This window comes from Plasmodium gonderi (genome assembly GCF_002157705.1).
Source record: "Plasmodium gonderi DNA, contig: Chr14, whole genome shotgun sequence".
Classification (NCBI taxonomy): Eukaryota; Apicomplexa; class Aconoidasida; order Haemosporida; family Plasmodiidae; genus Plasmodium; species Plasmodium gonderi.
The window spans coordinates 2,595,295-2,611,155 of record NW_021628939.1 but is presented as its reverse complement, the minus strand read 5'-3'; the positions used below and the strand labels follow the sequence as shown (position 1 = coordinate 2,611,155).

The window sequence follows — 15,861 nt, the reverse complement described above, 5'->3', positions numbered from 1 at the left end:
CCAATATCTACACACAAATTCTTGAAAATATGAATTTGGTTTTCACAAGACAATTACTGAAAAAAGATAAGTGATGTTTGGGGTGAGAAGGTACGTCAATAGCTTTTACACGTTCTTTTATGCAGTATGTTATATACACATATATGTATAATATTAAATGGGCAAAGCCAAGTTTTTCCTTTTTGCGTGTAAAAAATTATGATTGCGTTAAATAGTTTTTACTCCAGAAGGTACAAAAAAAGAGGTAGGGAAAAAAGGGGGAAAAAGAAGAAAAAAAAAAAAAAATTCAAATACTCTGTGACAACTTCAAAAAATGCAATGACCACTAGAGTGTTCTTGTTGTAGTACAAAAAAAAAAAAAAAATTCCTTATTTTTTTACGCTTTTCCTTATTTTTTCACACTTTTTTCTCCCTTTTTGGAACGTTTTCATTAAAAATGGAGTGCAAGGCCTAATACTCTTCTCCTCCTGTACAATATAAAGAAAAGTAACAGATTTCAATGAAAAACAAAACAAATGCAGAACAAGCATTAAATATGATGTGATATAAGGACACTACATCATTGATTCCCTTTTTTCTTAACCTTCTCATAACTTGAAGTATTCATTTATTTCCTTGCACAAGTTCATATTCCAATCATACAGTTTATCACACCCAAAAAATACTACATTTGGCCAGTCTTCGTTATCCTTCATACAATACAGGTTCTACGGAGAAAAGGGTTGAATGTCGAATAGATTATCACACCATTTGATATGCACTGTGAGGAGAGAAGTGGGGGGAGGGTTCGTGCACAAAAAAAAAAAAAAAAATGATGTGCAAAAAAAAAAAAATATACACAAGAATTTCTTCTTCCTTTCTTGCACTATCTTACTCTTTTAAGATTCTTCGTGTATACACATTTCGGGCTTTGGTTGTTACTGAAAACTCCAAAATCGTATGCTTTCACAAGACCATCTTCAGATCCTGCGAGGGTCAAATTTTGGTACGAGGTACTAAGCAGAGAAATGCATGAATTTTCAAATGCCTTAAATCTGTTAATGTTATTGTGTGAAAAAAATGAAGACGATTCTGTAACATAGCGTATATCTATCTTGCTTATGTAACCATCAACATCGGATGAAAATATTTCCATTTCAATGGATTTATTCCAAATAGTTGATTCAGGAGTAGAGGTCAAGTTAATATTTAGCCCAACTGTATTTTTTCTTATATCATATATTTTTAAAGTTTTATCTGATGAGGTGGAAAATAAAATATTTCTTTCTTTCGAATGAAATGAAACATTATTAATTTTTTTTTTGTGAAATTTAAACGTATGTAAAAATGTCAAATTAGATAGGTCCCATAATTTAATGGAACAATCTTTCGATCCACTGCACAACAAATTTGGTATTAATTTAGACGAATTAAGGCATGTTACACATTCTGTGTGACCGTGCAGGTTGTTTTCGCTTTCTTTTCTTTTTCCCCTCATCCTTTTTTTTTTTTCTTCCCTGCGTCGGGACTTTCCATCCGTCTTTGCGTTCACGTGGATTGTTTTTTCTGCATGAGTTGCCTCTTTCACGTTGTCTGCCTCTTTCACGTTGTCTGCCTCTTTCACGTTGTCTGCCTCTTTCACTTTGTCTACTTCTTTCACTTCATCTCCCTCTTCCACTTCATCCGCTTCTTCCACTTTTGCGATATCACCAAACTTTTGTTTTTTTTTTCTCTTTTGCCCATTCGTATTCACATCATTGGAACCCAAATAACTGAGAGCCTCCAGTGTGTCGATGTTGCCAATGTCCCAGAGGCCAATGTCATTTTTCATAGTTCCAATAGCTACAATATTTTTATTTTTATAATATGATTCATTTATAACTTCCAGACATATGGGGTAGTCGTCAAGTATTACATCATCATAAATATTAAAGATATCTTCATCGTAGTTAACAATATGAATTTCCAATGTTCCTATATCACTATATATTTTTCCATTAAGAATTAAAGCATCATTTTTTTCAATATTTAATTCATCTTCGAATATATATTTTTTATTGTTTTCTATGATAGTATCTTCTCTTATTACTTTTTTGTTTTCCCTTTCGTCATTAAATATATTTTTCCACGTATCATACATATCAGAATATGATTCATCTCTAGGTTTTTTTTGGGACTCTTCTGTTTCTTCGTAATCGCTCGTTTCATCATATTCGCTGTAAACAGGTGTGCGTTGTCATTACAAGAGGTAGGAAGTATGCATGTGTGGAAAAAGCAGCAATCGGAAAAAGTACGGAAAAGCAAAGAAAAGCAAAGAAAAGTATATTCACACTCACATGTCTACTTGTATGAATAATCATATAATGATATGCATGAACTGGTCGCAGTCATGATAACGCCTTTTCTCTTATTATATCTGCTCTTTTTTTTTTTTTTTTTTTTTTTTTCGGTTATACCTAAGCCGATCGATTTTCCCCCTCGTTTGCTTTTTTTTATCCTTTGGCAAAAATGCTATGCAGCTTACAATATCACTTGGCTTCTTTGCACTTTTTTTATTTTTTATTTTATTTTTTTTTCTTTTTTTATTAACATCTTTTGTGTTTATTCGTTTTCCTTTTTCCTCCTTCATGTTGGGCCTCTCTCAAGGAATAGCAAATAAATGGCGCTGTTTCTCTGAACCTCTGTGTGTGTGTGTGTGTGTATGTGTGTAGATTAAACGTTTGACAGAATGTTGTTACAGTGTCAGGATGCTTGAACATATATATGTGCCCGCAACCTTTTCGGACAGGAGACTCTAATGTACTGTACTCCTCATAAGTGTAAGTACAAGATTTTTTCTTTTTTTTTTTTTTTTTCCTGGTATATATCTCCTTATATGGTAGTATCATATAAAATTAAAAAACTTTTCTAAACAGGAAATACTAAGTGGGAAAACATTTGTTCTTCCACATTTTTGCATTTATATATTCTACAAAAGTTTACAAACACGGAAAGTTGTTAATTTGGTAAGTTCTTAAAAATAAAATTGTGTAAAAATTTTGTAATATGTTTCCAAAATATAATATGTTGGTTTTTTTTTGTTTTATTTTATTTTTTTTTTTGGAAAGTTCTGGACTATGTGTTTTTTCTTTAACTGAAAAGCGTAATTTATATTTTCAAAAAAACACCATCCCCCTCCTTACTACTGTTTCTTATGATTATTATTTTCTTCTTATTAAGAAACAAAAAAAAAAAAAAAAAAAAAAAAAAAACACAAGTGAATAATATGAATATATTTTTAGTTTCATGTTACATTACGACTTCTTAATAATTATGTAAATGTTTGAAACGGTTGTATGATGACAAGTTCTCCCCCTCCCCACACCTGTACAATATTTTTTTTTTTTTTTTCTTTTTTTTTTTTTTTTTTTTTTTTTTTTTTTTTTTTTTTTTTTGTTCTTTGTAATAGTTTCATTCATGAAGGTGACAAAATAAAAAGCAAACATTTGTGTATTTTTGTATAAAACTCATATAGAGTTTGATTTTTTGAAAATAAAATTAGTGGATTATTATATGACATGCACTACTACGGTATTTTGTTCTTGTTCAAGCTTAAGGGATTGCATATATATATATATATATATATATACGTACGTACATATATGTACATAATACATATATACATATATTCGTGCATATAGGTAGAGGCATATATATATATATGTTTGTTTGTACGAGGGAGAATAACAAGTGCAAGCACTCTACAAGTTTTACACTTTTATCATTATTGTAGCAAAAAAAAAAAAAAAAAAAAAAAAAAAAAAATTAGATATTTTTTTTTTTTTTTGGCTTCTTGCATAATTTACAACACCCGTAAAAGTAAGAAAATAAACAAACAGGGACCGAGTGAGATTTTTGCAGGCTTGAATAAATGTTTACTTCCCGCCGATAGAGCATTTTTGAGTAAAATACCTAATGGTCCTAAATAAATATAAGCATAAAATAAAAACACTTATTTTTTATGAGCCTTATGTAGAACGTCAGAGTTGTTGTAAAGCAGCAATCAAATATCATGGAGATTTTGATATTAGCAGTTTTACCCCCCCCCCCTACAGCAGCTTTCACGATTGTGTTTTTTCATATATTATTCATTGTTTTTTTTTTTTTTTTTTTTGGGATTGTTTTTTGTTTGCATTTTTTTCCGTGTACATTTTTTTTTTTTTTTTTTTTTTTTTTTTTTTTTTTTTTTTTTTTTTTTTTTTTTTTTTTTTTTTTTTTTTTTTTTTTTTTTTGCCCTTTTTTTTTTTTTTTTTTTTTTTTTTTTTTTTTTGGGATTGTTTTTTGTTTGCATTTTTTTCCGTGTACATTTTTTTTTTTCTTTTATTATATGATATTTTTTGTTTGATTTTTTATTATTTGCATTCTTTTTTTTTTTTTTTTTTTTTACATGCACTGTTTTTTATTTGCTGTGTTTTTTTCCACTTGCGGTGATTTTTACTGTTGCTGTTTTTACCTGCTTTGTTCTTTATTTTTTTTCGCCTTTTTTTTTATTTTCATTTTCCCACGTGCCATTTTATCGAATGGTATATTCATACATAAACTGTTTTCTTCACCAAATGAGGCATCCCCTTTTTCCATGTTACACTTTTAGCAAACGAGGTTTCAAATTTTAGTGAAATATTTTTTTTTTTTTTTTTTTTTCCCTCTTGCCCCCCTCATCGGCGGTACTTTTGACGTTCGTTCTCTTTCATTTTTTGACGTGATTTTTTCTTCTGTATTGCTATTTTTTTTTAATTTAAGTACGGCTTTGAAAAGTCCTAACAATTGCATATACCAGCATAGAATGTATCATACTTCGTGCTATATATATATATAATGCATCCCAAGGATTGCGTGCAGATGACACGTATCCACGTATGCATGTCCTCATTTCCCACCGAATAGACTTCCCACCCCCTGCCCCCTCTACATATATACATACATGCACACACGCACATTCATAAGAACATACATAAGAACAAACATATCTCTTTTTACACATTTTTTTTTTTTTTTTTTTTCCTTTTCATCTTTTCCACGAATTTTCTATTTTGCGAATGTTAATATATGTTTACATATGCTGAATTAGACGCGTTGATTTTATGTATAACAACGTATGAGTAGCATAAAAATTTGCTCTTACCAAGTAAGGGAAGAATATGCACATTTTTTTGGAAAAACATATTGGTAAAAGTGTTTTCATTCCTCTTACATTCAAGTATACAAAAATAGCGCTTGATGGATTTCACCACATATCATATGTGTGCTATAGTTCATATTTACCAAATGAACCACATACCTTCTAAGAGCGTGTCAAATAGTGGGATATGAATAACTTTGTATAAACTTTTTCCCTCTTTTTCACAATATGTACATTTCTCTAGTGTAAAAAAATGAAATAATCCTTTTAATCTACAAGTTTTGTATAATTTTTTTTTTTTTTTTTTTTTTTTTTGGGAAACTAAATTTACATATTTGCCATTCTCGTAAGTTATATGTACACATGATCATTACACGTGTATATGCACGTTTTTTATTATTTTCATTTTTAAATATATATGTATACATGTACATAGCTTAAACATACAAGTATGAATATATGCATATATGATATGTACACGTATAATATATGCTTGTATGACATATATTCGTATAACATATACTCGTATGTGTATACTTTTTGCGCCTCCATTTTTTTTTTTTTTTTTTTTTTGTGCATATAAATTTCCCTTCTCATATGTTTAACTATTTAATTGCTTAACTGCTAATTGCTAAATTACAAGCATTTTTGTTACCCCAATTTTTATGGAATTTATACAATTTTTATGAACATTGAAAAATATGTGTAACTTTTTCTTTCCCGTGGCACTGTTACTTTGAAGAATACCTATTTTGGCACACCACACTCATTTATATATAATGTGTAAATATACATAAAGAGAAGGAAACAGAGAGTCTTATATTTGATGAATACCCATTAAAGGAGTTCAAGTATACAGCAAAAACGAAGAAGGGATATATTTCAACCGACTCTCTACTGCCATATATATGTGCATATGTATACGTACATATATTTGTCAGCCCATGAGAAGATATAACTCCAACACGTGTTTCCATACCCGCACATACGCATATGTACGAACCTTTTTGTTCATATTCGCCCGATCACACATATATATATATATATATATATATATATATGCATATACAAAAGGAGGTCAGGCAGACTAGTACACCTATGTGTGTAGCATCTCACCTCCCCAAGTAATTCCATACCATTCTTACCACACGCATGAGTGCTACCACTTTCTGTAAGTCTGCCATTCTTGCTCAGCAGAATTTTTTTTTTTTTGCATGTCTCATGCCCTCCACACATATGCACATAACTGTGTGTGACACACACCCCATTAGTATGGAAAATACATACACCATCGTACAGAAAATAAATGAAGGAATCGTACATTAACAAATTTGCATGTGTGAGGAAAAGGATTATAGGCAAGGAGTGCGAAATATTCCAAAAGGTGTGATAAATAGACCCACCAACGGAGCCACAAACGGAATCGTGTGAAGGAACGAGATAAATATACTATCCAACAGATTAGGAAAATGGTCGAAATGTTAAGGCTCGAAGATAGATGAAGCTCAGGGTATACTTCATATCTCTTTTTATTTTATTTTATTTGTTTTAACAAAAGAGGATAAAAATCAGAACAAGGAATATATAGAGTGATTCTTAATAAATGCAATTTTTTTTTTTTTTTTTTTACATGTCCATATTTTGTTCATGTACAATCGTGAACAGTAAATTAAGAGATATAAATGGATTTCGTTATATCAGAGTAAAAATTAGAGCATTTTTCCCATATGAAACAAAGTTGAGCATTTGTTTTTATGAGGATTAGGGAATCTTTTATTATTGTTCATTTTTGTTCATTTTTGTTCATTTTTTTTCATTTCTGTATGTTTTTTTTCATTTTTGCTCATTTTTGCTCATTTTTGCTCATTTTTGCTTATTTTTATTTCGTCGCCTGATTACGCCCTATGCATAAGAATACATACGCGTGTGTGTATTCTTGTGTGTGCTCGGACGTGTGCACAGATTAGGGATTACACATTATACACATGCGAAGGTCGAAATACAGATGCATGAGCGCAGCTCGTGTGTAGAACGCACACAGAGAGAGAAACATACGGGGGAGAAGTTAGCTTTTTCATTAACATTGTATTTTCTTTGCATGCACAAAATGGACGGTTTCGATGAATCTAAAATGAAACAGCTGCAGCTGTTGAAAGAAAAGATGAAAATTGCCAAGGCGCAAAAAGTAGAAGAAGTTAAAAAAAATGAAGACCTATTTTCCCTTTCTCATAATGTAAAAAATGTAAGATCATTCGAAACGGAAGATGTCAGATTTAACAAAATAGGAAAAAAAAATTTCGATGCTTTTACACCGAATAAAAAAGTCACACATGTAAAAGGACCCATTAGATACCCATTTCAACAAATGAAAAGTGGAAATGCAAATTTCCCTTTTAAACCAAAAAATGTAATTAACAAATTAGAAAATGATTCGAATATGTTTGACACACCCTTAACGTTTGAAGAAGTTATGAGAAGAAAAAATGAAAAGAAGAAACGTGAACTTGAAAAAAATGGCCAGACTATGATGGAGGATGATTTCATGAATAATGTTAGATCTTTCAATTTATGCGACGAGAGGGAAGAAAATAATTATTATGGACTTTTCCAAGAGACTAATCAGACCAATCAGATCAATCGTGCTAATAATCATGGTAATGGCAACATTGGAAATGGTGAATTGTCGAATATGCATGGAGGAGGGGATGTGCATCATAACCATAATTCTCTAAGCAATGTGAGAGAAACCAATGTAACCAATAGTTATAGTGATACTAACACGCTTCTACAAAGCAAAGTTGGTAGTACTGCAGCTATGAAGAATAATGCTTTAAATGGATATCCAAATGAGAATAACCATTCTATAAACGGGAATCTCGTGAAAAATAATACACATTCATTTAATATGGATGTAGTAAGGAATAGTCAATCTTTGAATATGAATTCATTCAAAAATTACTTTTCACAAAGTGTTAACAAAAGTAAAGATACCTCTCTGAACGATGCAAATATGAGTAAAAATTTGCCACAATTCAATAATAATTTAAGCGATAGTTCCCCTAGCACATTTGTCAGCAGTGATTTTATTGTTACTTCCAAAAGTGTGAATTGGGAAAATTGGGGCGCCGACCAGAAAGGTGGCCCTAACAGAAATAACCACGCCGATGTTAAGAATAATGTAGGAACCACCTTAAGTAATAATTACAATCAAAACAGCAGTCTGAAAAGCAGTCTAAACAGCAGTCTAAACAACAGTCTGAACAACAGTCTGAGCAACAGTCTGAAAAACAGTCTGAGCAACAGTCTGAAAAACAGTCTAAATAGTAATATTATTGGTTTTAGCAAGGGTGTTGAAATATTTAATTCTCATTCGAGTGACATCAGCAGAGGTAGTAACAATTACCTTAATAACGCGATCAAATGGAATCACCCCAATTTTAACCAAACCGACAATATTCAGAATTCAAGTCATGATTTAAATATCAGTATGAACAAGTCATGTAATAACTTCATTACTCCTGCTACTGACTATAGTAAGGAGGGCATTATTCGGGGTTCCAGTGCGCATGGGCATCTCGGATCTGATAATATATTCAGCACAAATAGTGCATCTAATGCAAAGGGTGAAATTATTGCCAATCGATCAAATACTGCAACAAACAGTGCGAATATTTTACAAGGGGAAAATAATATCAACGATCAAGCCTGTCCAAACAAAACTAAAGAAGTGAACACCATATTATCTACACGCAATGATACTAACATTAATGTAGATAATGAGATTAATGTATTTTCAAATTTATCGAACGCTAGTAATTTGAATGGTAGCCGAAATGGCCCCGATTCTGTGGAAAAAAGTAGGCTCTTCAATAATACTAACGACAATAAGAGTAGTACCAACATTTTTGGAAAAGTCAGAAGTAATGCAAATCTGTTTAATAATAGTGGAAGCATATTTGGTAAGTCCAGCACCACCTCCACCAATGTATTTGGAAACACAACAGGGAACAGTAGCACCTTATTTGCTAACAGAGCAAATGGTGGTAATCTCTTTGGAAATACTACTAGCGGGAGTAATCTCTTTGGAAATACTACTAGCGGGAGTAATCTCTTTGGAAATAATACTAGCGAGAGTAATCTCTTTGGAAATACTACTAGCGGGAGTAATCTCTTTGGAAATAATACTAGCGAGAGTAATCTCTTTGGAAATAATACTAGCGAGAGTAATCTCTTTGGAAATAATACTAGCGATAGTAATCTCTTTGGAAATAATACTAGCGAGAGTAACCTTTTCAACAAAAACAAAGACATCAGTAGCTCCAAACAAATTAACAATATCAACAATTTTTTTGGAAATATCACAGAAGGTAGCAACATTTTTAGTGGATCCAGTAAGTTGTTGAATAACACAAAGAATTTGGTTAATAATAATAGTCAACCATTAGAGGATGTGCTGCAGAGGGGGAAAAATGATCCTAATGGAAATTCAAATGGTGGTACTTTGTTCATTTCAAAGCAAAAAAGTGATCAAGTTAGTAGAAGTAATTTCCTCCTTAGTGAGAATCTTGTGAATACAAACAACAAGTTAATAAATGATAGTTGCAATTACAGAGGTAATGATCACGCTACTGGGGTTGTAAATGTATGTACAAATTTAAAAAATAAAAAGGAAAATAATATTTTTGGATTTCCAAATAAAGGGGAAAATCTCATCAGTATAGTCAATAAAAATGATGTGAGTAAAAATTTTCAGAAATTCGAAAATATTAATGATATAAATGCAGGAGTTATGAAATTTAAAAGTACTTTGTCTAATATTAATAGCATAGTACCTGATTCTCAAAACAAACCAATACAACTTAGCAGAAAATCTGATAAAACACAAATAGATCATACAGAGGAGGGGGAAGTAGTAGTAGATACATGTTCCATTTCGAGAAAAAAAGTAAATGAAGAGGATGGAAACATAACGACTGCAATTGATGTTGTAAAAAGTGAGGCGGAAAATGGTCACGTCGTACTGACGACAGATCTTATGAATCAAGAAAAAGAAAAAACGAATGTCCAAGTGAAACAAAATATATGTAATAATGAAAATGGAGGTATCACAAGAATTAATAATGACTCAGAAGAGGAGAAAACCATTCGCAAGACAATATCTAGCTATTTTAATAATTTTATCCCATCTATATTTTCGAACCCTAATAAAGAAACTGCAAAAGAGGAGTACTTAAAAACGAATGTTTCAAACGATAATGTTAACAAATCAACAAACATAGATGTGAACACAGATGCAGATATTGTTAAACCATCGGACAGGGACGCATATGAAAAAAACAGGATTAGTGTAAATACCATATGCAATGACAAGGAGGGAGATACAAGGCCCTGCTGTAGCACCCAATCCATTGGTAATGCACAGAATGGTAACACTATTTTATTATTTTTTGTAACTACATGGTGAAAGCGAAAAACACGTGCATTTTTCAACAACAAAGAAAAAGAAAAAACTGAAATGAAGCAAAATAAAATAAATAAATATATAAATAAATAAATAAATAAGTGTATACATTAATATATACATATATATAACACGTGAACAAGTAGCAGCAATAGTGCTTTACCATATACGGATCATAAATCTAACACCATTTTCTTTTCAACACATTTGCAGATCCTGAGAACCCAAATAAGGAAGAAAACCATGAAGAAGTGCCATTATTTAGAAATCCACATGAGACCAACCATAATATCTCACATGAACATGATCAGATTTTTGATATTGTCAAAGAACCAACAGCGAATAAACCATCAGGTAGAAGTAAGCATAATAGAAAAAAGCAGGATATCCTCACTGATGAAAATATATAAAAGAAAAAGAAAAAATAAAAGAAATTTACTCCTACCGTTTGTTAACATCCTATGGAGTAGCAGTAGATACATCAGAAGAAATAAAAAAAAAAAAAAAAAAAAAAAAAAAAAAAAAAAAAAAAAAAATATTTTTAAAAAAAAAAAAATAAAGAAAAAAGAGCAAAAGAAAAAAAAAAAAAAAAAAAAAAAAAAAAAAAAAAAAAAAAAAAAAAAAAAAAAAAAAACTAATTCTCTATGTCAGACATGTTTTTTTCCTAATCTTCAATATTGTAGGTAATCTAAATGAAATTACGAACGAGAACATGTCGATTGTGAATCCCCAAGGGTTAAGTGAAAAGGAGAGAGGATTGAATAATTGTCCCGAGAGAAGTAAAAATGATAATAAGGACAATGATAATAATCATAACAATCGTAGCATCAATGATAGTAACAACACTGGGCATGGAGAAAGTGGAAACGACGTGTCGTGTGGAATGTTTCAGAAGAACCCAAACTGCAACAAGATGATAGATATTATGAACGAAGAGAACTTCGAAAATAAGGAAGATTTTGAAAAAATGAATCAAATATACAAAAACATAAATTGCATAAATAAAAATATAAATTACATAAACAAGTATATCCCATCAACCATTGAAAATGTTAATAATTTTTTGGATGAAAATATTAACTGTATTCAAAATTATGACACCTTATCGAGCACAAATCAGAAATTTTTAAAAAATTTGAAAGCATCGAATAGTTCCGTAGAATCGAATAAGGATGTAAAGAGTATGATAGATGTTCTAAACAAACGAATGAATAAAGATGGAATTTTTGAAAATCATGAAAATGAAATATTAAGAGGAAATGAAAAGAGAAAATTTTATCTCACTTTGTCTAACATGGGTAATAATGTAGAGAAGAAAAATAATATCATAGGAGGAGTAGGAGTAGGGGCTTCTTCCTATGTTGATGTTAATACAAAGTACACTAACTTTTTTGATGGGGGAGGAAAACATATAAAAAGTGGAAATGTTGTTAACACGAACATGTTAACGCCTATGGAAAAATTAAAATTAATAAATGAAACGTCGAAAGAAATTTCCATGGATGAAGAATTAGAAATGATTGAAGTAATACCTGAACATGTTCATAAAATTATGGAAAGAAGAGAATATTTTAAAACAAAAAATAAGCAAAATAAAAATGATAGTAAGAAAAGCATCGTTCCAAAAAAAATTAAACCCTTCGTTCCTTCGGAGTGTAGTGAATCTTTTAGAAATACATTTTACACAAATGATAATAATAAGAATAACATTTTCTCTCTAAAGAATTTAAGCAACATGGAAATTCTGAACACGAACCACAGGAATAATACCGCTCCGTGTACTAACAATATTATCGACTCTGTTCCTAAGAGGGTAAATAATAACAGCATTCTTCCTCCAAGAGAACAGTTACAGATGATGAAAATGGGTGACAGTTCTAACACCCACGCAGAAGCAGAAGCAGCAGCAGAAGCAGCGGTGCCCACTTATTCCGTGCAAAACAACCTTGTCACCTTTTTTGAAAATCCTCCTATTGGTAAGGAGAACGGAAGCAAAATGCATATACAAAATGATAATCCAGATTTGTTCGCGCACAAAAACATTAAAGGTTCTTTAATTAACACTATGATAGATTATAATTTTTCTCATGGAAACAACAAAAATGATTGGAGCATGTCCCACTCGATTAAAAATTTAAACAATACTATGAATTCAGATAACTTAAACAGTATGTTTAACGTGGGTGTGGAAAATGTTATCAAGGCTAGAAATGATGAATACTTGTCCAAGATGGAAGAAGAATTAAACAAACATACAGATTTTATTTCTAATATTTACACAAGTTTAAGTAAAAACAATTTTATTTGTGATAATCAGGATGCGAAAAAGTCGCAGGAGGATGATAATTACCACAGGAATGATGACACGAATAATATGAACAAGTGTAACACCAAGCCTGATAATGAGACTCATGAAAATAAGAGAAACTTGAGTTATATGAATAACCAGAATAACAATACATATGGAAATGATGAGTTAGATTCTTTCGATAATTATCAAAACGCAAATGATAACAACGATTCTATCGATACTCAAAAGAAAAAAAGAAAATTTAATTCCAATGGAGAAAATACAGAAGATGATATTACCACTTCCTTAGAAAATACAAATTCCAATTTTCCATTCAAGGAAGATAGATGTATTGATATCTCTAATTATGTAAAAGAAATTAGAAATTCAAGAACATTAGCCGATATTTCTGCTAACTTGACGAAGTACACCCAAGAAAGCGAACAAATTCTTTGTGACATAATTAATGATAATTTTAAAATGTCTGTAAAAATTTCATCCCTTAGCGATTTACCATTTTTGTTTGAAGAATTTCCTTGATTTTATCGGACATATATATATATATATATATATATATATATATATATATATATATATATATATATATATATATATATATATATACTACATAGCATTATCCATCATATATCATCCTATTAAATGGCCATTTTATTTTTTTAATTTTTTTGTGCTTCTTGAAGTAGAATTTTTTTATTTCATATACATACCCTTATCAATTTTGTTACACAGCTGAGTGTGACGCGAGGGGTGAAGAGGAGAGAAAAATAAGCATGAGAGAGAGCAAAAATGAAGAAAGAAAGAAAGAAAGAAAAGAAAAAAAAAAAAGGAACTGTACTATAATAAATCTCAAAAATCTGGAATTATTCCCAATTTTTAGAATTCATATTTGTCTATTGCACACGCATGTGTTAGTGTACTGTTTTAATTTTCCTTTTTAATTTTTTTGGAAAAAACAGACCTATGTTTGATACATAATTTTTACTTTATTATTTCACTATTTTATCACGTTACTATTTTTGGACGTCGATCTTTTCCTATTTTTCCATTTTATTTATTTTCCCTTTTTTTAATTATAAAAAAGAATGTATATGCAAAAAAGTCAGCATATTGACATGACACCCTTTGTTTGTTTCCATACATTATTTTTAATAACTCCTTGTCTTGTTCGAGCATATATCCGCAAACCGTACATGTACACGATAATATTACCGTTAATATATGTATATATACATATATATATGTACCCCGTCTAATATATAAGAAAACCGTTTTGAGTACGGGTACCCAATTTAACTTTGATCCAGAAGAATTAAAACGTACATTTTATACGTGTTTTACCTGGCCCTTTAATTTTTTGGAATTTAATAAAAAAATAATTATCACAAAAAAAAAAAAAAAAAAAAAAAAAAAAATTGAAAGAATTTTACGAGTTGCAGTTTACAGAAATAGATAAGACAGACACATTTGTAAAAAAAAAAAAAAAAAAGAGAGGAGAATTACTAAATTATTAGGGGAGACTGGGAATCATATTTTCAAAAATTCATTGCGTTACATATAAATTGTAGCTATGTTTCTTTTTTTGTATCAGTAGATTATCATCAAAATTTTTGCAGGGAAAACTTCATTGTTCTGGTGTTTTAAAAATTATCCAAGATATCAGAAGTTTTTTTTTTTTCTTTTTTTTTTCCCCCTCATCTTAAGAGAAAGAAAGTGCAAATTTAGAAAATAAGGTTATATCATCATTTAAAGTCTATTTATTTGTGAATTTAAAGGGGCTGTGTCTCTATGTTACTTATTGTAATATAATTTTCAAAAGAATCCACCAAAGTGTACTGCTTATAACACTGCTTATAACATTAAGGTTTCCCATTTACTGCATTTAAACTTGGGGAATGTATGATACTCTATATATTTCACACAAAAATAGGCATGTCGTTTGATGAGCTTTAAAACAATATTAATAAAAAAAAAAAAATGCGCATAGTGCTTTTATGTAGGTTAGATTTTTGAACAATTTAATTTAAAAAATTTTGATACCTACAATTGTCAACATTTTAAGTGATAAATGTTATGACCGTTCAGAATATTTTTACATGCTGTGCGTTAAACTAATTTTTTTTTTTTTTTTTTTTTTTTTTTTTTTTTTTTGGCTAGCGAAATAAAATGATGAACGGCCTTTTCTTCCCAAAAATTTAAAGAATACAAATTTAAAACATGACACATGTGTTCGCAAATATGTATATTTATACATACGTCCACATTCGAGCCTTTTCATTCTTGTTTCTTCTTTTTGCTTCTTTTTTTTTAGCTCTTTTCTAAATTTTAGTGTTGTAAAAGAAATTGTAGTGGTACTATATTAAAAAAGGGAAAAAAAATTAAAAGAAAATGTAGCATAAATCAGACATCAATATGGTGACAAGAGAATGTGGACACTTTTTTACTTTCCCAGAACTATTTTAAAATTTTGGAATTAAAAAAGATAGGAAAATAAAAAATATACATAAATGAAAATAGATATAAATATATATATATATATATATATCTTTAAAAATATAATCATTTTGTAAGCACACGTTTAAAATATTTTTATATTTTCCCTCAAAAGTGTAATTAAATTTACAATCATTTTTAAGTTTATGTCTCCTCTGCGATAGCATGTTCATACACACGCATATATAAATAAGTGGCGTATGTACCATTCGTTATGTGCTCATTTCAAATGCGTACATATCGTTATATAAATGTGACTAGTGATAAAGTGCAATGCAAGTAAAATGCCCATTCTTTATTTTAAAGCAGTTCCGTCAATTGTCTCATAAATATTCAAGTAATTGTACTTCATGCTACACGCTATATGCTGTGTATGTGTGTGCATGTGTCTGTACATTTGCCATGCGTATATATGTATACCCAGTTGGGCCACATACTTCCTTGTATCCCCACAAACCATGA

The 15,861-nt window shown here is 30.0% G+C and overlaps 2 protein-coding genes across 2 annotated transcripts; one reads left to right on the top strand and one right to left on the bottom strand.

Annotated features, from left to right (window-relative positions):
* Window positions 1-587: 587 nt before the first annotated feature.
* Window positions 588-2,608, bottom strand: PGO_145490 (hypothetical protein, conserved; the record flags this gene model as incomplete). Its single annotated transcript, XM_028690539.1, has 3 exons — window positions 588-707; window positions 875-2,195; window positions 2,436-2,608. 3 exons carry the CDS (start codon window positions 2,606-2,608, stop codon window positions 588-590), a joined length of 1,614 nt encoding a protein of 537 aa, XP_028546340.1.
* A 4,636-nt stretch (window positions 2,609-7,244) lies between these two features.
* PGO_145480 (hypothetical protein, conserved) lies at window positions 7,245-13,428 on the top strand (the record flags this gene model as incomplete). Its single annotated transcript, XM_028690538.1, has 2 exons — window positions 7,245-10,586; window positions 11,308-13,428. 2 exons carry the CDS (start codon window positions 7,245-7,247, stop codon window positions 13,426-13,428), a joined length of 5,463 nt encoding a protein of 1,820 aa, XP_028546339.1.
* Window positions 13,429-15,861: the final 2,433 nt, after the last annotated feature.